This window comes from Lycorma delicatula, chromosome 3, assembly GCF_047948215.1.
Source record: "Lycorma delicatula isolate Av1 chromosome 3, ASM4794821v1, whole genome shotgun sequence".
Taxonomy (NCBI): Eukaryota; Metazoa; Arthropoda; class Insecta; order Hemiptera; family Fulgoridae; genus Lycorma; species Lycorma delicatula.
In genome coordinates, this window is record NC_134457.1 from 90,445,979 (window position 1) to 90,467,671 (window position 21,693).

At 30.9% G+C, this 21,693-nt stretch overlaps 2 protein-coding genes across 4 annotated transcripts in view; one reads left to right on the top strand and one right to left on the bottom strand.

Moving 5' to 3' along the window:
- The window catches only part of LOC142321788 (uncharacterized), an 80,673-nt gene that overhangs the window by 55,296 nt on the left and 3,684 nt on the right, over positions 1-21,693 (bottom strand). The window lies entirely within an intron of this gene.
- Positions 204-19,814, top strand: LOC142321789 (adenosine kinase-like). Its single transcript, XM_075360184.1, has 3 exons — positions 204-556; positions 4,579-4,749; positions 17,185-19,814. Exons 1-3 carry the CDS (start codon positions 378-380, stop codon positions 17,918-17,920), a joined length of 1,086 nt encoding a protein of 361 aa, XP_075216299.1. The 5' UTR covers positions 204-377; the 3' UTR covers positions 17,921-19,814.

Below are 21,693 nucleotides of genomic sequence, written 5' to 3' on the forward strand. Positions count from 1 at the left end.
GTATTTTGTTATAAGCTAATTACTAAAAATAATTATTCTAAATAAACAAATGTGTTTTTTTTTTTTTCATTTAACACTTGAGCATTATTCGTGCATTGTTTTTATTATAAGTGAAATTAGTAAAACTATTTAATACAAAAATAGCTGCAAATTACGCTATTAATTTGTTTTTATTGCCCCTAATAGTATTGCATTATTTTTCTAATTCATTAAAGTTAAAAAATACTATAACTATTAAATTATGTTAAATTAAGCTGAATAACTTGTGATTTCGATAAATATGAACTAAATCCAAAATTAAGAATTATACTTTGAACACTACTGATTACACTGTAAGATAGAATATCAGTTCATTATAACCTTTCAAGGAGTTAATTATGTCGGTAGAGTTGCGAAAACTGAACCCGCCAATTTTGGCTGGATTTGGAAATCCTTTACTAGATATTTGTGTTATATTAAGAGATGATTCGTTTTACAAAACTTATGGTTTGGAGATGGATTGTCAAAAGGAAGTAACTGCATCAGAGCTGCAAAATATACTTGATTACTTTAAAAAGTAAGTATGACAATCTATTTCAATCTGTAAGAAGGACATACTCATGTTATGCAATTTCTTTAGACTTATGATTACAAAAAAAAACCTTCAGTTATAATAGTTAATATTATAATTTATGTGTAGATAATTGCTTAAAAGAAAAATATTTTAGGTTTCTTTGATGTTGTTTCCCCTGAATGGTAGGAGGAAAAAATTATATACAAAAAATATTAATTTTTAACAACAAACGTTGCTAATGCTGCTATTTTTTTTCTAGTTGCTCTTTTGTTGTACTTCATAGTACTAGAATTAGGCTTCTCATGTATAACCAAGCAGTTACAGCAAGGTGCTTGTAGAGGGGCGTAAAAATATAGCTCTGCTCTACTTATGAATTTAAGGGGAAAGGAAACTCATTTTTCCTGAAAATGTGATTATGATTACTTTCTTAAATTTTAGGAGTTAAGGCAAGTCATAAGGAAAGGCCTACAAAATATGATGATCTCTGATGATTCTTTTTGAAAAAAATATATTGTGAATAATTAATATATAGTTTGTTAAAATAATAATTTCTACTGATCTTACACTCGTACACAAAGACTTTGATGGCTGATAATCTTGCCTACATACAAGAATTTTCTACTTTTGATATGTAATCTAATTCTCTGTTACATTACATTTTTTCTTTCCTCAGATTATCCATTTATCTCATCAATTCATTTTCATTTATCTCCCATTTCTATTCCTTCTTTCCATAGTGAATAGTATTTACATAGTAACTATTTGCCTATGAACTTCATCCAGCACTGTTTTGAAAATTCAAATAAATATGTCAATATAAATTTCACATGAGGCAAAAGATATTTGAATTATTTTAAAACATTAAAACTCAAAATACATAACTACATGAAGGTGAAGCAAGTGCTAGACCATAAAAAAAAAATTTCAATGAATGGATCAACCCTGAGTCTTTAGTCATGTCCTTCCACAATATTTCTGATTGCTCATAACTTTTCAAGATAGCCTTTGTAATAGTTTGCGCTTAATAATAAGTACATGTATTTATTTGAAAGGTGCAATGGCTAATCGATGCACCACCACTTTTTTTAAATATTAATTATTACAACCAAGAACAGAATTACCAATTGTTAATAATTTATATTTATGTAAATACACAATAAAAATAATAAATACAATTAAATTTGTATAATTCTATTAAAGAATTAATTCTTTAATAAAATAAATAGCAATTTAAAAAAAAATCCAAAAGAAATGTTAACTAAAAAAAGGAAATGTTTAAAAAAGGCCTGTTAATTCTTTCCATGGTCCAAGTTAGGTAGAGCTATCATCAGTTTTATAACTTCTGTAGCAAATAATCACTTAGAGATAAAAGAGCAACCAGTGAAGTGTTGTATGGCGATTTTTGTTCTTTTTTTTTATTTTATTTATTTTGATGTAATATAATTATAAGTTTATTATCTATGTATTGAATTTTATGATATCCATCATTAAACAAGATAATTATCTTGAAAAGAAATCTAATTAAAATTTATAGTAGATCTTTTGATACAACAGTGTACATACTTCTTTATTTATTAACTGGATTACTGATCTTATCTTGTATATGGAACAGATGGAAACAGTTTGTTGAAACTAATCCCCATATGTATTAAAAGTAGATATAAAATAAAGGAGTTAAGTAAAAACTGATTATAACCAATCACAAGAGTTTTTATTAGTAATCAATAATTATTTAGGATTTTGGCAAATAGTTTTAAAAGTATTTCCATTGTATTTAGCTGCTATAGTAGCAAAAATTGAAAATAGAAAAGCAATAACATAAAAGTGTTTTTCACAAGAGAATATTGAAAATGAGATGGGTTGACAGGGTTATGAAATGAAGATGTTTAGAGACACAATGAAGAAAATGAAAGTCTACAATCAATTGGTGGGTTAGATATTAAGATATTGGTTTATTTAGTAAAGGAAGGAAATTAAGAATTGTAAGGGAAACAAAAAGTATAATAAAAGATGCAGAGAAATTGATATTGTAGAATGAATTAAATATTTTGATATAAACATTTAAGCACATGACAGAAAAAAGCAGCAAAAGTGGAAATATTAATTACAAGATATGTCAATAAATTTGCAAATTTATTTTATTGTGAGAACAATGGCAGCATTAGGAGATTGGTAGCAGTGGTTCAGAGACTGTTAACATTTCATGGAGTCATGCAATTGTTTTCAGTTCTCTTGAAAACATTGTGCTGAGTGCAAAATTGTCTCTATTTTTGTGTTGATAGAAATAAATCGTGATTTTGAAGAACAGTGAGTTGTGATGAAATTCCTGGTGAAAGTGAAACAAACTCTGAAACTCTTGAAATGATGAACCCTGTTTACAATAAACATTTTGTGAAAAAAGTTCATTCATCAAGTGGATGATGAGATTCAGAGAGGGAAGAACCTCAAAAGAGGATGATGAACATTCTGGGTGAAAACTGTACAAAATGATGAACTGTTATCCACTGCTGGCAATTATGTTCTTGTGCAAGAATTGTACAAGCCACTACCTCAAACCATCACCTCACAGTCAGAGATGTCGCTGAGGTCATCAGAATTAACCGAGAAACAGTACTGCACCTCATCCTCACATAAGAGTTGGGGATGTCAAAGTGTTGTGCAAAGATCATTTCTAAAAACTTGTCAGATGAACAAAAGAAAAATCATTTGCATATTTGTCAAGATTGGTTAGAGAATTCAGAGATCTTTTAAAACATGATTACAAGACACAAAACTTGAATTAATGAGTATGATCCTGAGATAAAGAACAGAGGATGGAATGGAAAAAACCAGATAAGCCACAGATGAAAAAAGCCAGGATGTCAAAATCAGAAATCAAGGCATTGCTGTTGGTTTTTTTTTACTCATGGGGAATTGTAGTCCAAGATTAGGTTTCCTAGAATCAGATCTAACCCCGATTTAAAGAGACCTGATTTATGCCAAGACCAGTCGTGAGTGCTTCACTACAACAACAATGCACTCTCTCACACATCATTACTGTCAAGCAGTTTTTTAGCCATAATGACTACCATGGTCCTTGAACACCCTCCTACTCACCAGATTTGACCCCTGTAATTTTTTTATTTCTAAATATTAAAAAAAATTGAAAGGGCATCATTTTCAGACACTGAAGGTAATTAAAGAGTTAATGCCATTATTGGGGGTAACAGAGGAACAATTTTGTGAGTGCTTCGAAGGCTGGAAAAGGTGACTTGAGAAGTGCAATACAGCTCGGGGGGAGTACTTTGAAGGGTGCAATGTGTAATTATATTATTTTTTCAATAAATGATTTTCACAGCATTAGTCTGCGAACTTTATTTTCTATAAAAAAAACTGATAAAAATGAATGAAAATGTTTAACTCCAAAAATTTTTTACAGAGTAGCAAGTAGCAAATTTATTGCAACTAGCAGTAACTTGACTGCTACTTGAAATTATATGCAGCATTTAACATTTTCCTAAGTATATCCTTTTTCTGGTATCTAGTACACCAGATGAAATTCTGTTTTTGAAAATAAAAATTATAAAAAATATCAATTACCTCATTGTCTCAAGAATATCTAAGGACAGTTTAGGTTTTACTTTAATTCACTTTCAAATTTGTTTAAGGTATAGTTTTACAAGGTTTCAGTTTTATTTAATTTAGAACAAATTTATTAGTATATATTAAAAACACAGTTTAAGACTACTTGTCTATGAGTTTATGAAGTTTTTTAATTCCATTTTACATTAATTACAACTGTAAATAACAGAATAAGATGTTATCTTAAAGATTTAGCATCAGTTGTATTATTTTATGATATTATTTAAGCAAATATTCTATATTTAATACGGTGTAATATGAGATAAGACATTATAATATATTTTATAGATTGTATGCAAGATTTATTCTTTTTTAAGGTGGATAAATACATTTCAAAAGTTTATGTATCTAAATAATTATATTTGTATACATTCATACATATTCATTTATTATATATTTTTTAGAGAAAAGTATGAATTTAAATACTGTGCTGGAGGTTCTGCCCAGAATAGTTTAAGGATCTTTCAGTCATTAATTAAACAACCAAATTATTCTGTATTCTTTGGTGGTATTGGAAATGATGAACAAGGAAGTTTGCTTGAAAAAGAAGTTGAAAATGCTGGAGTTTGTGCTAGGTAAAGTAAGTTTTTTCTTAATAAAGAAAATAAAATTGTAATAATTGTTTTTGTTTTTTGAAAATATTTGTAAATATACTTAATAACTACAATTTTCTAAAATTGTATAGATCTTTTATATGAATAAGATCTATTTAGACCTTTCATTCATTAATGGCGATTTTATCATTGTGTCCATTTTGAGGATGTAGGAAAACCCCTATTTTTATATTTTAGTATTTAATAATTATGTGTTTGTTATTTGTTTTTTTTCAATTTTCTGTAATTTAATTTTATCATATTTTTTTACATGTTATTCATATATTTGTGTGTGCACTGTTTCTGGTTGGTGTTGTGAAGGTTGTTTATGTTTATAATCCATGTACATTGGTTTCATATATTTAGTTAAATATATATCTAGTGGGGTGTATGTCTAGTATGCTCATTTCTCAAGTTTAGATGATGAATAATTGTTGCATTTAATTTTGTTTTTCAAAAGATTAAATCACATTTTGTTTTGCACAGTATTTAATTTATATAATAAAAGAAAGTTAAACAAAATTTTTGAAATTTAATTTATTAATTTGTACTGTTTACATTTAAAACAGTAAGTTTGTTTATGTGACAAGTTCTAGTGCTTCCTTAAATATCTAGAACTGCTGTTCTGATTGATTCTTTTACCACAATATTTCTTTAATTTAAAATTCCTGCAACGAATTTAGGTAGTTAACTGCTTAACTGGACAAGCAATTAATTTAAATTGATTGTATATTTTATTTTGCTATACAATTTTTCAAGTAACAAAATCTTGAGTCACTGACTAATCTCATTTGATAAATAATTCATCAAACATATCCTAGAATCAAAATAAATTGTTATTTTTACTATTTTATTTTATTGTATTAGAACATTGTACACATTTTTTTTTACAGTTTGTTAGATTAATTTTAAATTAACATTATTATATATTATAATAATATTATATAAATAATAATATATATTAATATAATAATGTAATATATTATAATAATATTATTATATATTATTATAGATTATTTAAATTTTATTCACTTTTCATTCTATGAAATTATGTTTTATTTTTCATTCCATGAAATTAATTTTTTTTCTAGTAAACATCTCTATGCACAAACACACTGTTATTTCCTTATTTTTAGAAAATATTTTAAGTAGCATTAATAAAAATTCCTTTCCAATTTTTTGGACCACAATAAAGTTCGGGAAATTTGAATTTCGCGTGTGAACAATTGCTGGTACGACCTGCTGCCCCTAGATGTAGCTAACAGTACTCTTTTACTGTGACAGTGAGAGGCTGCATTTTTGACTTTTGTGCGGTTGTGTAACGTTGTGTTTTACTCCTTTGGCGAAGTTCTAAATGGCAGATTTTAAAGAGCGAAGAACCTGCATCAAATTTTGCTTCATGCTTAAAAAACTGGTGCAGAAACCCATCGCATGCTTGTGGAAGCATTTGGTGACAATGCTATGAGTAAAAGTAAAACTTTTTTGTGGTACAAACGATTCAAAGATGGACGAACGACAGTCGATGACGATGAACGTTCAGGAAGACCATCAACAAGCGCAACACCGGAAACATCGCGAAAGTGCGAGAGGCTATTGTTGATCGTACACAAACAATCCATGATGTTTGTGCAATCGTACAAATGTCATATGGGTCCGTGCAACGCATCTTGTTGGACAATTTGAACATGAGATGCATTGCTGCAAAATTTGTACCGAGACTGTTGAACAGCGACCAGAAACAAAATCGCGTAGCTGTCTAGTGAATTGAAAAATTCACCAAGAGATGACCTAACTTCATCTCCAACATCATAACCGGTGATGAAACATGGGTGTACGGGTATGACCCTGAAACTAAGCAGTAGTCGTCACAGTGGAAGTTGCCAAGTTAACCGCGGCCAAAAAAAGCACGCCAAGTTTGCAGCAACGTGAAGTCCATGATGATTGGTTTTTTGGACATCAAAGGCATTATCCATAAGGAATTTGTTCCTCTTGGTCAAACTGTCAATGGGATGTTCTATTGTGAAGTTTTGAAGCGGTTACGTAAAAGCATTAGGCGCAAACGTTCAGATCTGTGGGGTAACAACAGCTGGGTTCTGCACCATGACAACGCAACAATGCACCAAGACACTCCGTTGCGGCAACACACTGTTCCTGTACTGTACTAAAAGTCTTTGATGAATTTCGGCTTCTGATACACTTTACGACCACAAAAATGGATCACTGAACATTGCTCTTTGGTGCATACAGAAGCGCAGCAGCCATGGTTACCAGCTGGGCAGCGACAATGGAACTAGCCTAGCAGCATCAAACCTGCACAGACATATCAAAAATTAAACCACACATGTGTTATCTACGCAACACGACAGCACTACCAACATAAACAAAAATATAAATAAATTGCGGATAATAATTGACTTACCCTTGTATTAATTGGTACTATTTTCAAATAGATGGTATCATTGACATTTTGTATAATAAATTATTTATGTATTAATAATTATTATTTCTCTTTGTTATTCTCTTGTCTTTATTATTTCTTATCTCAAATATATACCGGTCTGTATACCATCATACTGTAACAAGACCGGTATAGCAGGCCTGAGTAACAGATTCCTATCAATCATTATGAAAGTAGTAGAAAATATAATAATTGGAGGAATCCAGAAAGGGACTAAAAGGAGCCCTTTTTAGTAAAGTTAACAGGTCTACATAACAATTGTCTTCTGTAACACTGCTTCTGACACACAATGGACACGTATTTGAACCATGAGAAAAGCCATGGGCACAAAATCCTTGGTTGATTGCTCTCATGCTTCGACTTGTGTCCGGTACGACAGGTAAAGAGATAGAAGTATAAATACACCTGGGAAGACCAGCTAAAGAGGAGTAGTGTGAAGTCCAACGAGACGTTATGACATCAGTCCAGCAAGAAGAGACTGCAGTGTGAGTCTGCGAGATGTCAGTCAGTGAGAGCATTCTGCAGGCAGGACAGATGAAGGAGTGAATTTCCAGTGTGAATTAAGGTTGATACGATCAAGGTGATGCCACGAGTAACTCCAGTAAATGAGAAATACTATCCAAGAAATAGTTATCTACAGAAATAGTATATAAACTATAAGTGAAAGAAATAATGTACTGAATTTCATTCATAAACTGTTAGGGTGGTTTTATATGTGAACAGCAAAGGTATTTGCAACCCACCGGGTTGGTCTAGTGGTTAACGCGTCTTCGCAAATCAGATGATTTGGAAGTCGAGAGTTACAGCATTCAAGTCCTAGTAAAGCCAGTTATTTTTACACGGATTTGAATACTAGATCGTGGATACCGGTGTTCTTTGGTGGTTGGGTTTCAATTAACCACACATCTCAGGAATGGTCGAACTGAGAATGTACAAGACTACACTTCATTTTCACTCATACATATCATCCTCTGAAGAATTATCTAAACGGTAGTTACTGGAGGCTAAACAGGAAAAAGAAAGAAAGAAGGAAAAGCAAAGGTATTTGCAGTGAAATTTATACATTTGCATATTAACATTTCATGGAGTCATGCAATTGTTTTCAGTTCTCTTGAAAACATTGTGCTGAGTGCAAAATTGGCGCTATTTTTGTGTTGATAGAAATAAATCGTGATTTTGAAGAACAGTGAGTTGTGATGAAATTCCTGGTGAAAGTGAAACAAACTCAGAAACTCTTGAAATGATGAACCCTGTTTACAATAAACATTTTGTGAAAAAAGTTCATTCATCAAGTGGATGATGAGATTCAGAGAGGGAAGAACCTCAAAAGAGGATGATGAACATTCTGGGTGAAAACTGTACAAAATGATGAACTGTTATCCACTGCTGGCAATTATGTTCTTGTGCAAGAATTGTACAAGCCACTACCTCAAACCATCACCTCACAGTCAGAGATGTGCATACAGAAATGATTTCTTTTGTTAATGGATCAGAATTCTGGTTTTCCACTCGTCTACCTGGAATAAATCCTGACGATTATTTTAAACTCCATCTTGTTTGTAATCTCTGTTTATTATTACTATTGATATTTATGAATATTTGATGCATAATATGATGATTGTTTACTGTTTTGATTATGTTATATTTTTATGTCATTAATTGTTTGATTTGTTTGTTATTGGCATATAATATTATTATTGTTCACTACTATTATTACTATTATCCTGATTATTGTTGTGGTTGTAATTACTATGATTAATATTTGGTTCTTTACTATTTCATCAATTGTTTTATTATTGTCACTTATTATTATTATAACCATTGTCATTAATATTGATTTGTCTTGTAATTATTTTTATAAACCAATAAACTGTAATTATATAAACATTATAAATTGTCAATCTCTCAATATCCTGATCGAGCCATGAACATGTGTCTATATATATGAGGTGCGACAATAAAGTGATGAGACTGATGTGAAAAAAATGTTGCTTACCGTTTTAGTCATGTTTAGTGTTGTCTCCTTCAAAGTAGTTCCCCTCTGATTGTACACACTTATTCCAGCGCTTCTGCCATTGATGGTAACATTTCTGGAACTCATTTTCTGTAATATCCTCCAAGACCCTCGTCACAGCTTTTTGGACATCTTGTGTTGTTTGAAAATGGTGTCCCTTGACCGCCATTTTGACTCTTGCAAATAGAAAAAAGTCGCACGGTGCGATATTTGGTGAATACGGTCGCTGTGGTAGTACTGAAATGCTGCCACATTTTTCTGTGTTTCTCGCTGTTAGTTTTCGCTGTCGTGTGAGATTTTTGGGGACCATTTTTGCACAAATCTTTCTCATACCAAGATCTTCAGTTAATATTAGATGAACCATTTCTCGATTGATGTTGAGTTCTTCTGCAATCATTTTCACGGGTAATCTTCGATCAGATGGTACAATTTCACGCACCCTGGTCAAGTTGACATCTGTCTGTGAGGTTGATGGTCGTCCACTGTGGTCTTCATCTTCAACATTTGTTCTTCCTTCACTAAAATGTTTATGCCACCGAAAAACTTGAGTTCTTGACATAACCTCTTCTCCAAAAGCCTTTTGAAGCTTATCATAAGTTGTCGTCGCGTTTTCACCCAATTTAATGCAAAAAAAAATGGCATACCGTTGCGCAGTATTTTGCGGTTTCATTTCTGTGACGAGAGACACAAACACGTGTTCACTTGAGCACAACTCACGACTGAGCAGTTGCATCAATGTGCCGCTTGGACTAGAAGTAGCTTATAGACCAAGGTCAAAGATAGTGTGCCTACGCAAGCTGCAGGGTTGCCACATCTTGCAAAGAAAAATCAGTCTCATTATTTTATTGTCGTACCTCGTATATATATTCCCATCCAAAATATTATATTTCACCTTCAGGCCACTTTAGTTTGTGTACTTACATTTTTACACAAATAAGTATGATTCACATTTACTAATTTTAAGAAAATTACAAATTTTGCTATTTCCATCCATTTATTCACAAATGGTGGAATGCTTGCAAAAAGAGAAAGGAAAAATAGTCATTTAAAAATAAGTATTACACAGGACAGCAAAGTTATTTTTGTGTTGCACAGCAAAATACTTGAAGTTATGAGTAAGGACCTTTTATTATTATGTTAGTTCCTTTGTTTTAATAAATAAACTAATAATTTAAAAGATCGTACAGTCAGTTTATTTCAAGTTTAGATGAAAAAAGCTTATTTTATAGATCGTTCAGTTTTATTTATAATGTTTCTGTGTAGGGTAAGTTTAATTTTTATTAATAATCATTAACTGTATTAAGTAAATTATTTTAGCTGAAGTAAACAAATAAAAATCATGAGTATATAGCTCATATGTAAATCCATTCCATTTTATTTATCTGGAGAAGGAAAGTCCCACTGTTAGTTTGTTGTTGATTTCATTATTTTCTTTTTAGATGATTACTATGGAGAATTAATAATCTTGAAGCTTGTGCATGGAAATATGAATTGTAAATTTTGTAGTATATTAAAAATTACATCTCTGACTGGAATTTGAACCCAGGACCTCCAGATGAAAGGCTGAGATGTCACCACTCAGCCGTAGAGGTTGGTGGCCTAGACTCGCTTCACCCACCCTTCTCATCTAGGCAGGGAGCTCTGTCCTCTAGACCCCTGATATGTTTGTTATCCTCATGATTATAAACATAATACTGATAAATAACAATTATTAAACATAAACTAAACAGACAAGTAAGGAGTAAGTCTGTCGAATGAAAGTATGGTGTAAGTCTGTATTTTATAGACTTTAAAAACACATGAAAAAGAAACTAAATTATAAAATAATAGTTATTAAAGTACACAGATTTTTGACAAGGAAACCTTCACTCCAAAGGGGGCTAGGGCCTTGATTTATGGCTTAAAACCTTCCTTGGGATAACATGAATCTATCCTGAAAATTTGAAAGCAAACGGTTGGTTGGTTCTCATGTGATGCTGTTGCAAACGGACATACAGAACCCACCACAAACTTTTGCATTTATATATTAGCCTAATATAATTTATAATTATATATTTTTATATAATTTATAAACTAGCCCCTATAAACTCAAGAAAAAAACACCAATGGTGGAATGAAGAATGTGACAAAGCAGTCAAAGACCGATACCGGGCTTGGATCAACCACCAAACCCAGAAAACTGAAGAATCTAACCATGAATTCACCAAACAAAGGAAAATAACTCAGAAAATTATAAGAGGAACCAAACGACAAGCCCAAAAAAACTTGATTCAGCAAATAGAAGAAAGTTCCAAGAAAACTAATTTCCGAGACTATTATAAAATTTTTGGTCGGGCTCTTCAAAGATATGAACCACCCACCCTTATGCTGAGAGGAAAAAAAGGAAATATGGCCCACACCAATAAAGAAAATGCTGAAATTTTGGCAGAAACCTTCAATAGACTCCTCAACTGTGACGACCCCCCAGAGCTTTTTGAGATTGACACTGAAACTCCAGTTAAAACTTCACCAGTAAATATCAACCCGCCAACAATTCAAGAAGTTCTCGCAGTCTTAAATGAAATAAAAAACTACAAAGCAAGCGGAGAAGACCAGCTTTTCGCAGAACTCTGGAAACACTCATCAGTTTATTCAGTCAAAACTTCCCTACATCTATGCCTAATGAAAATATGGAACGAAGAAAAACTTCCAGAACACTGGACCACAGCCCTCATCCATCCATAACTTAAAAAAGGGGATAAAACTAATCCTGAAAACTACAGAGGCATATCTCTCCTGGATTGCACATACAAAATCCTGTCGAGAATCATATACAACCGATGCAAAGACCAACTTGAACTGGAACTTGGGGAATACCAAGGGGGATTTAGGCCATGGAGAGGTTGCCCGGAGCAAATAATATCCCTAAAACTTATGATGGACTTATATAAAAGACGGAAAAAACAACTAATAATCACCTTCGTCGACTTTAAAAGGGCCTATGATTGTATACACCGACCTATTGCTGAATATTCTGAGAAACCTGGGCCTTCACCCTATACTCGTAAACATGATAAAATTAACTTTAACCAATACCCAGTCCAGAGTGAAATTCAGAGGTGAACTCTCTCAACCCTTCTACATAAAAACTGGATTGAGGCAAGGAGACGGCCTCTCACCACTCCTTTTTAACTGCGCCCTCGAATTTGTCATGAGAAAATGGTATGAAATAAATCCCAAAAATATAAAAATGGGTACTAAGAAAAACTCCATCACACTAAATTGCCTAGGATTTGCAGATGACCTCGCTCTTTTAGCAAATAATATTCAAGAAGCCAAAACACAAATCATGAGCCTTCAAAACCTAGCACAAAAGATAGGGCTTCATATCTCTTTCGAAAAAACTGAACTAATGGCCATAGATCCTCTGGTAATAGAGCACATTACGGTAAACAATCAGAAAATTAAAATAGTAAAACAATTTAAATATCTAGGGGAAATAATAACTTATAATTTAAATGAAAAAGTGACATGGCAAAACAGGACAAATAAAATGATTAAATCCCAAAAATTAACTTGGTCAACATATAACAAAAAATGCCTTTCTGCTAAAACAAAACTTAAACATTATAAAACTGTAGTACAGCCAGAAGTCACCTACGGAAGCGAGACCCTTTTCAAAATCACTCAGAAAAACCGAATTGAAAAAATTCTGAAAATAGAGAGGAGAATTGTCAGAACGTGTATCAATAAAAAACACCAAAAAGAAGGCCAATGGTGGATTGTGCCAAATGAGGTGGTGTATCGAGAAATAGAGCCTGTTACTGATACTATGCGGAAAAAAAGAATCTCTTTCTTCGGTCATCTCATAAGGACACCGCAAACAAGACTGTCAAGAAATATCATTGAAAAGCTCCGGTTCCAAAAGCTAGAAGTAGGATGGATCAAAGAAATTAGAGAAGATATGAAAGAATTGGGAATTTCCCTGACTGACCTACAGAATAAAACTGGAAAAATTACAAAGCTAAAAGATAAAAGCATTAGATTTAAACAAAAGACAGACAAACGACAAAATACAACGAAGAGGGTGTTTACGGATGAAGAAAAGAAAGCAAGATCTGAACGGATGAAGAAATACTGGGCAGCTCCAAAGAGTAAAATAACACGCTTTTCTCAGAAAAGATCCAACTAAAATTGACTTAAGTGGTCCCATGTTGGCCGTAAAAGCATAATAATAATATTAACCTAAATATTTTTAATGTTTAAATTTATTACATCCTATCAAAAGAAGTAAACATACTACAGTTATACTCAAAAATAAAAAAAATAAGACAATAAAAATTAATAATATTTAGTATATAATAAACTAAATCATTTTCTGCAAAAGATAAGTACGTGATTTTCAAGCATAGTCTGAATTTTCTTTAAGTTTTTCATCAGTCACATTTTTTATCATTGTGAACATATCAGTAATTTAATAGAAAATATTCACAACATATTTTCGATGGTGGTGGTATGCATTTGTTCAGTTGCTTATTTGCTGTCATAGTGTATTTAAATTGTGTCTGCAGTTTGGTTAGTAACAGGTTATGTGGGTTTCCAGATCTGATAATCTTAATAATACCAGTTAACCGTGTTTTTATTTACAGAAGTTCTTTGGGTAGAGCTACACTTGTGTAAATGTTGTCTAGATACAAACTGTGTCCACAGTCAAAAAAAGGTTCTATAAATTTTAAAAAAAACTTTCTTTGAATGACCCATAACCCAACGTCTTTGTCAGCAGCTCCAGTATATACTACACAATTTATCAGGGATCCACCAGATTCTGTAAGCATGTAAACCTTCACACCATATTTGTGTCTTATATTTAATGTGTTGATGGAAAAGTAAACGTCCACGCCATAGTATTAAAGATTCATCTAATAATTAGTGCTTAGGATAATAAATTTCAGACATTTTATTATTAAAGTTCGAAATGACAGGACAAACCTTTTTTAATCTATCAGAAACATCTAGTGTAAGAGAATAATTTGGTGAATTTAGATGAAGTATTCTTATTATTAACAAAAATCTCTTTCTTGACTGTTTTTGAAAATTGGAATTTGAAACAATGGATCTATCTTCCAATAATTATCCAATTTGTTTATTTTAATAATTCCCAAGTGAAACAACAAGCCCATGCACTGCTTCTGTCTTACCAGTGAGACGATATAAAGGTTAAAACCACACAACATCTAGCGAGAAAGGATATAAACTACAGTTATAATGAATTTAGTACGATTGTCCTGCTAGATCGTGTACAGCAACATTGAAAAATGAGAATTGAGTTACCAGTGAGGCAGGAGCAGTTTTGTAGAGACGGCGGCAATCAATGAGTTAAACAAGTTCAGAAACGGTGTCGCCCAAACTATGAAAATTTCTCTCAGTATTGTTCAAAAAATGTTAAAAGAAGCAAAAACTGATCATGATAAAGACTTTATCACACCTAAAAATATCGTAATACTAAAAAAAAAAAAACAAACTAAAACGTTCGTGGATAACTTTGATAAGATTGTCATTCGTGAAACTATTTATAATTTTCACCGTGATAAAGGTGAAAAACTCTTCTATATCTACTACCGGTCGTAAAAAAGAAAATAAATTTTCAAGGTAGCCATTGGTCTTTATGGGGCATTATCAACAACATGGGGTTCAAATGCACCCTTGATTGACTGCAATTTTGCTGTTCCGATTTCTAAAAGCAAGTGTACTTGTTGTATTAAACCACCGGGTTGGTCTCGTGATGAACGCATCTTCGCAAATCAGCTGATTTCGAAGTCGAGAGTTCCAACGTTGAAATCCTAATAAAGGCAGTTACTTTTTTACGGATTTGAATATTAGATCGTGGATACCGGTGTTCTTTAGAGGTTGGACTTTCAATTAACCACACATCTCAGAAATGGTCGACCTGAGACTGTACAAGGCTACACTTCACTTACACTCATATATATCATCCCCATTCATTCTCTAAAGTAATACCTGACGGTAATTCCCGAAGGCTAAATAGGGAGAAAAAAGTGTACTTGTATTGTTCATGCTGGGTCCGAAAATGAGTTTAATAAGAACGTGCTTCTTATGTTTAAATCTGGTTCCAAAATTAGGGGATTAACATGACGATATGACTACTGTTAATTATGAGCGGTGGGTAAAACAAAAATTAATTCCTAATCTTCCCTCTAACTCGGTCACCTTCATAAATGACGCTTCCTACCATAATGAGCATTTGAACCGCTCTCCAAATTCGTACACGCAAAGAGTAAGCAAGATCGATTGGCTTATACAAAATAACGTGTCATTTACAAATACAATACTGAAACCAGAACTATATAATTTAATAAAACGGCATACGATGCGTGTTACATTATTTAAAATAAATTAAGTTTTAGTCGAGAAAGGTCACAGCGTTTTGAGATTGCCTCATTCTCCGGAATTAAACCCGTTTAAAAAAATCTGGGCGGTTTTAAATGAGTATCGCGAAAAAACGTAAATTTTAAATTAGATGATCTATTGCATTAACTGAAGAACGAGCAAATTCATTTACGAATGATGTGAACGAATGTGGAAATCAAGGTACGACCATGTCAAGAAAATAGAAACGTCTTATTTATTTCGGCAACCTTTAATTGATGATGCCATTCAGAATGCCATTATTAACGTAAATGGCCATAGCGATGGTACTGACTTACGTGATGATTGTGATTTAAAAATCACAGCCAATTAAAATAACTATAAAAGCGATGATGAGTTTTAGGAATTCAAACATTATGATTTGATTAGAGTAAAAGCAGTTCAGGTCAATGTTCGTGCGTAGGTAGTATAGTACTTCCCGCGCCACTTCTCCTTTGTTCTTTCTTACTTCTACCCCTTCAAATTCTTTCCCCCTCAAATTTATTGTAGTTTGCAACAAAGCTCTAGAGTTAGTTACACTAATAAAATTGTTTTATTTACATAGTGAAAGTTGTTAGCCTGAATACTACCATAGATTTATAGAGGAATAATTTCATTCATATCTTAATGTTTTAAAAATAATGAGAAATTATTAACACTGAATTAATTTGATTTACTTATTTTAAGCTAGTATTACAATACTTTCAGTTATATAAATTTTATTCAACTGATAAATATGCTTCGCATATTTATTAAGCTCTATAAAGTAGTAGGTTTATTAATTCAAAGGTAAAGGGCTGATAAAAAATTATAATTACTAATAACATTAAATACTTTATTTTATTTTTTTTAATTTTAGGTAATTTTACTTGCAAACATAAAAATCTATCCAATAACATAATGGTTGAATTTATTTATTCGACTGAAATGCAGTATATTTGATAAATACAAGGAAGAATATATTTTAGTTATTTATAAATTAGAAAAATAAGTATCATAAAGCAAAATCATTATTAGTAACATAATAGATATATCACAAATAAGAGATGGATGTAATTGTAGAAAACTAGTAATAAATTTGAAATTATGAATGAAAAAATAAAATAAGCAACCAATCAAAATATACTTAAGAATATAAAATCAAAATCTATCCTTTATAAAAGATACCTTTTTAGGTTGTAAGATTTCCATTGCATTCTTATGTTTTTTACTGCTCAATGAAACTATACAGATGGTTATAGCAATATATATTAAAGCTTTATTATTTCTGCCAAAATCGTGAAGAAGAAATATACAAGTACATGAATATCACTAACATATATTTTCTCCTTTAATATGCAGTAGTTAGAAATACCTTGGAGAAATTCCTTTAACAAAATGTTACTCTAAATACATTCTTAGACAGTATGTATAATCTTGGCAAAGATTTATCTTTAATGTAATAAAAAAAGTTTGTATTATCAAGAAATTTTGTTGAAGTTCCTCAATATAAATTACTGGATATACTGATATTATCTTTTATGTATTATTTTTTTGGCAGGTATACAAAACAGAAGAATTACTCAACTGGAACTTGTATAGCAATTATAAATGGTGTAGACAGATGTCTTGTTGCACACCTAGGTGCAGCTGATGTTTATTCTGTTCCTGATTTCTACAACTCCATAAATATGAACTTTTTTGATACATTATATGTAGCCTATATCGAAGGGTTTTTTATTACCCATAGTTTTGAAACTGCTTTAGAAGTAATTAAATTAAGTAAGATTAATGGAGTAGCAATTGCATTTAATATGAGTGCTGTTTATTTGTGTAATAATTATTATAAAGAAACCTTAGAAATAATAAAATTAGCTGATATAGTTATTGGTAATTCAAATGAGTACAGGGAATTTTGGAGACAATATAATGGGAAAAGTGCATCTTTGAAGGACATCTTAAAAGAAGTGCAGTCTTCTGTTGCGACTGATAAGGTAGATAAATGTAAAAAAAAAATAAAATTATCAGTTTTTGAAAATAGTACTGATAAAATTGTAGTTAGTACACAAGGAAGTGATTCTGTTTTATGTGTTTATGGTAAAAAAGAAAGTCTTGAAGTGATGCCTAGAATGATAGATAAATCATTAATAAAAGACACAACTGGAGCCGGTGATTCATTTGCTGCTGGACTTTTGGCCGGAATTTTGCAGAATAAAAATATGAGGGAAATTATTGAGTTTGGGTGTAGGACTGCTGAACAAGTAATTCAGCATGTTGGATGTACTTTATCTGATTAAGTCAATGTAATTTTAATAATTCTTGTATAAATAATTTTTTTGTATTTATTTTTTTAAATTTATATAAAAAACAATGTATATGTAAGGTTGTGATAGATTAAGATATAAATATATCTTCGCTTGCTGGTAGAGATAATTAAACTTTCTAAGTATTCTGTTTATATTTATACACCCATATTTATATATTAAATTCTCACATTACTCATATTTCTTAAAATATCAAGAGTTGTAGTACAAATATTTTGTTTACATAATTGATTATGAGGTTAGGGTAAACACTTTTAACTGTATTGATGTATCTTTTGTTAAAACGTTAACAATTCTTTATTGGATTGTAATGAATTAATAGTAATAATAAATTTAGAAATAAAATTTTGTAGAGCAGACCCATTGAAATTCATAAAAATCTATCTCATTAAATATATGTGAATTATTTGTTATGAAAAAGATTCTTTTGTTTTTCATCCTACAACCTCAATTATCTATTCATAAATTCTTCTCATGAACCTACTTCATGTTTTTTTTTTTTATATGCTCTACAGTTTACTGGAGTTCATGTAAGCATTTAAGTCCAAAATGTCAATTTTTCAGCTTTTTATAAGTTTTTATGCGGGCAATGTATCAGGAGTAATGTTTCCTGGTTTATAAAACAGGAAAGGAAATATTACATTTAACAGAAAATTGTCAAACTCAATGACAGGTCATTTATCATTTAATATTTGTTATCAAATGTAACCCCTTTGCAATTATTTTACTTTTCACCATTTTCATCAATTTATCTTCAGTAGTTTTTGCTGGGCGTTGATTATGAATCACTCACAACATGTTTTGAAAGCCCAAGTTAAATGAATAATATTTTTGTATTCTTCATACCTCAAAAAGTAAAGAGAATTTATTTTCATCCTCCACTTCTACCACGAGACTGAAAGTAATAGTGCACTTTTCTCCGAAAAGTCAGTAAAAAATCTCCATGTACTGCTGGACCAGTAGTAGAGCTGCTCCATGTAACAGGACTAGTATTACGGATCAGAGTAACGGATTTCTTCCAATTAAGAAGAAAGAAAAAATAATTTGAAAAGAAGAATCCAGAAGAAACTAAAGGGGATTCTTTTCTCAGAGTAACAGGTCCGTTTAAAAATCTGTTCTTTGTAATACAGACAATGGCACCTCCAATAGCTGTTGTTCGACCAGAAGAGTTATCGGACTGGAATAAGAATTTATAGAAAAATGTAAAGGTGCGGATGAAAATTAGTATGCTTCAACAGTTAAAGGGTTAAGTTGGGTACTGGTTTTGCAGACCAGGGAATATAAATACTGCCAGTGACCAGAGGAGAGAGTGTGAGTAATTCGGGGAGACCATGTTCGGGTCAGTCATAATAATAACAGTCAGTAGTTCTGTGAGGGCATGCTCAGTGCAGTCATGATAACAAGCTATAACAGAGTAGTTTCACAAACCCAAGTTCAATCTGGTTGCAGTGACGAAAATATCAGTAAGCATGACAACAACGAGTTTAGAGTACATCATGAGTATTCCAGTGTGGACAGTAGTTGAATGTAGGAAGTTGTTCGGTAAGTTGTTGGTAAACAGTAATAAAAGTGACACTATTCTACTCATTCATAAAGTGTAGGGTAGTTCCATTGTAAACAGTAAAAGTAATAGAATTTGCAGAAAGTGAATTGTATGAACTTTAGACTATTTGATTGTTACCTGTAGTTAATGTAATATTAGTTTCTGCAGTTATTTTAACATTTTTAGTAAATTGGACGTATTCTAGTTTTTATAATTTAATTATCATTAAACAAATCTTGTCCTTCTAATTTGAATTACTATCTTTTATGTTATATATACATATTATTATTCTTGTTCTTATTATAATTGTTATTTTTATTATTTATTTTGTTTATATGTCTCTAGAATAATAAATTGTATTTATAAGAAATTTTTTGTTTATTAGTCTCTCAATATCTTGGTCATACTGTGAACACATTACAGTATAATAATAACATTAATTTAAGTATTATATGAAGGATTAGTTATGTGAGGTCTTATGGACTTGAAATGGCCTTATCATTAAAGGATGTTAGGGTGATTAATCAATCTGTGAAGATATATTAATTATTGTAAGCCGATATTTTATTAACTGAAAATTAATAATTATGACAACTCTATAACAACATAAAAATATAAAGTAATGACTGCATGCTGCACAGTAACAGAAATTTTCAAGTAAAATAATGAGAGAAAAATAGTTCTGTTAGCAAATCAGGAAATGTAAGAAAAAGAATGCCTTTAAAACATTGAATTCTTGTTATAAAATGATAATCATTTTAAAAATACTCTATCGAGGTACAAAAAAAGTGAAAATGGTATGGTTAAAAAAGTGTTGAATTATTAATTCAGCTGGATGGAAGAGGCAAGTTTTTGATCAAGGAAGGTAATAAAAAAAAGTAAAATAATATTTCAATGACATGTGAATAGACAGATAATTGTCTTCTTTTTTTTTTTGGGTGACCTATTTATCCCCCATTAATAAATGTTGTATCATATTTTTGTTCTTTTCCACTTAATTTTCATAATAAAACAAAATATTATTTAATAGCAATTACTAGTAATACACAATATTAAAAATGTGGTTAAAAATAGTTATTTGTGTATAACATCTCCATGTTAGGAGCAGTTGGTTATGTGCTTTCCATGTAGTTTGAAGCTTAGTCAAACTAATTATATTCTAATGGTTACATTTTTATACTTAATTTTAAATTTTATACTCTCTGATACTGTCTCCAGTTTGTATTTTGTTGCTGGGTTCTAATTGACTAATAATTCCTGGCTTGGTAACCCAGCTCATTACATAAATAAGGGATACAGTTGTATATGCACCACAAATCAAGGAAGCTACAGTAGTTATCTGGAGATTTCCAGAATATCAAACAAATGAATCAATTCACATATTATTATACCAAAACCATTACATTAAGACCACCCATCCCAAAGAAATAATCACAGTAATTAAAATAAAATAATGAATATGTGCATTTGTTTTACTCAACATTCAGTGATTTACCGATTTAAACATAATGCAAAATTAAAACTTGCTTATCACGTGTGTACCATTTAGTGAAGCATTGACCATGTTCAGTGAAAAAAATTAATAATTAGTATGCAGATTCTAGAAAAAACTTGCTGAAATAGGGAAGGAAATGAAATATAGTCTTGAACATAACTGCACTTAGAGAGTTTCACTGAATTATAGTAGATATCTGTAGTTATTGATCTACCATGAATGAAGCTTCATAATATTAATTGTATGTTACAAAAAATTGATTAATTATTAAAAAACAAGGAAAGTTATAGCAATGTTGTTAGAAATATGATAAATATTGACTTACATCACTCCTCTAGTATAATTACCGTAAGATTTATAATTAAAAAGTTATCAAACATTAATAAAATTGAGTTTGAACAATCAGAAAAAAGATACCATTACATACTCTTATAGTATTATTTTAGTCAGCGATCTTTAAGTGACAAGAGTATGTGTTGGTATTAACAATTGCAACATTTTATTTTTTATTCAACTTTATTATGTTTGCATTTTAACTCATGAATTGTTTATTTCTGATGATAGCATACACAAAATATACCCAGGGATTACATTTATTATTGGTGAAAGCTTGTTTTTAAATTTTAATATGCATGCTTTTTAATACATTACAAAAGATGTTATGTTTAATAAAAATGAATGAATTAACTGACTGAATTAACTGTCAGT

Bases quoted from the DNA above. Each gene is read 5' to 3' on its own strand.
- LOC142321789 (XM_075360184.1), top strand. From the start codon at position 378: ATGTCGGTAGAGTTGCGAAAACTGAACCCGCCAATTTTGGCTGGATTT. The intron at 557-4,578 runs GTAAGTATGACA...TATATTTTTTAG, and splicing joins ATACTTGATTACTTTAAAAA to AGAAAAGTATGAATTTAAAT. The intron at 4,750-17,184 runs GTAAAGTAAGTT...TTTTTTTGGCAG, and splicing joins AATGCTGGAGTTTGTGCTAG to GTATACAAAACAGAAGAATT.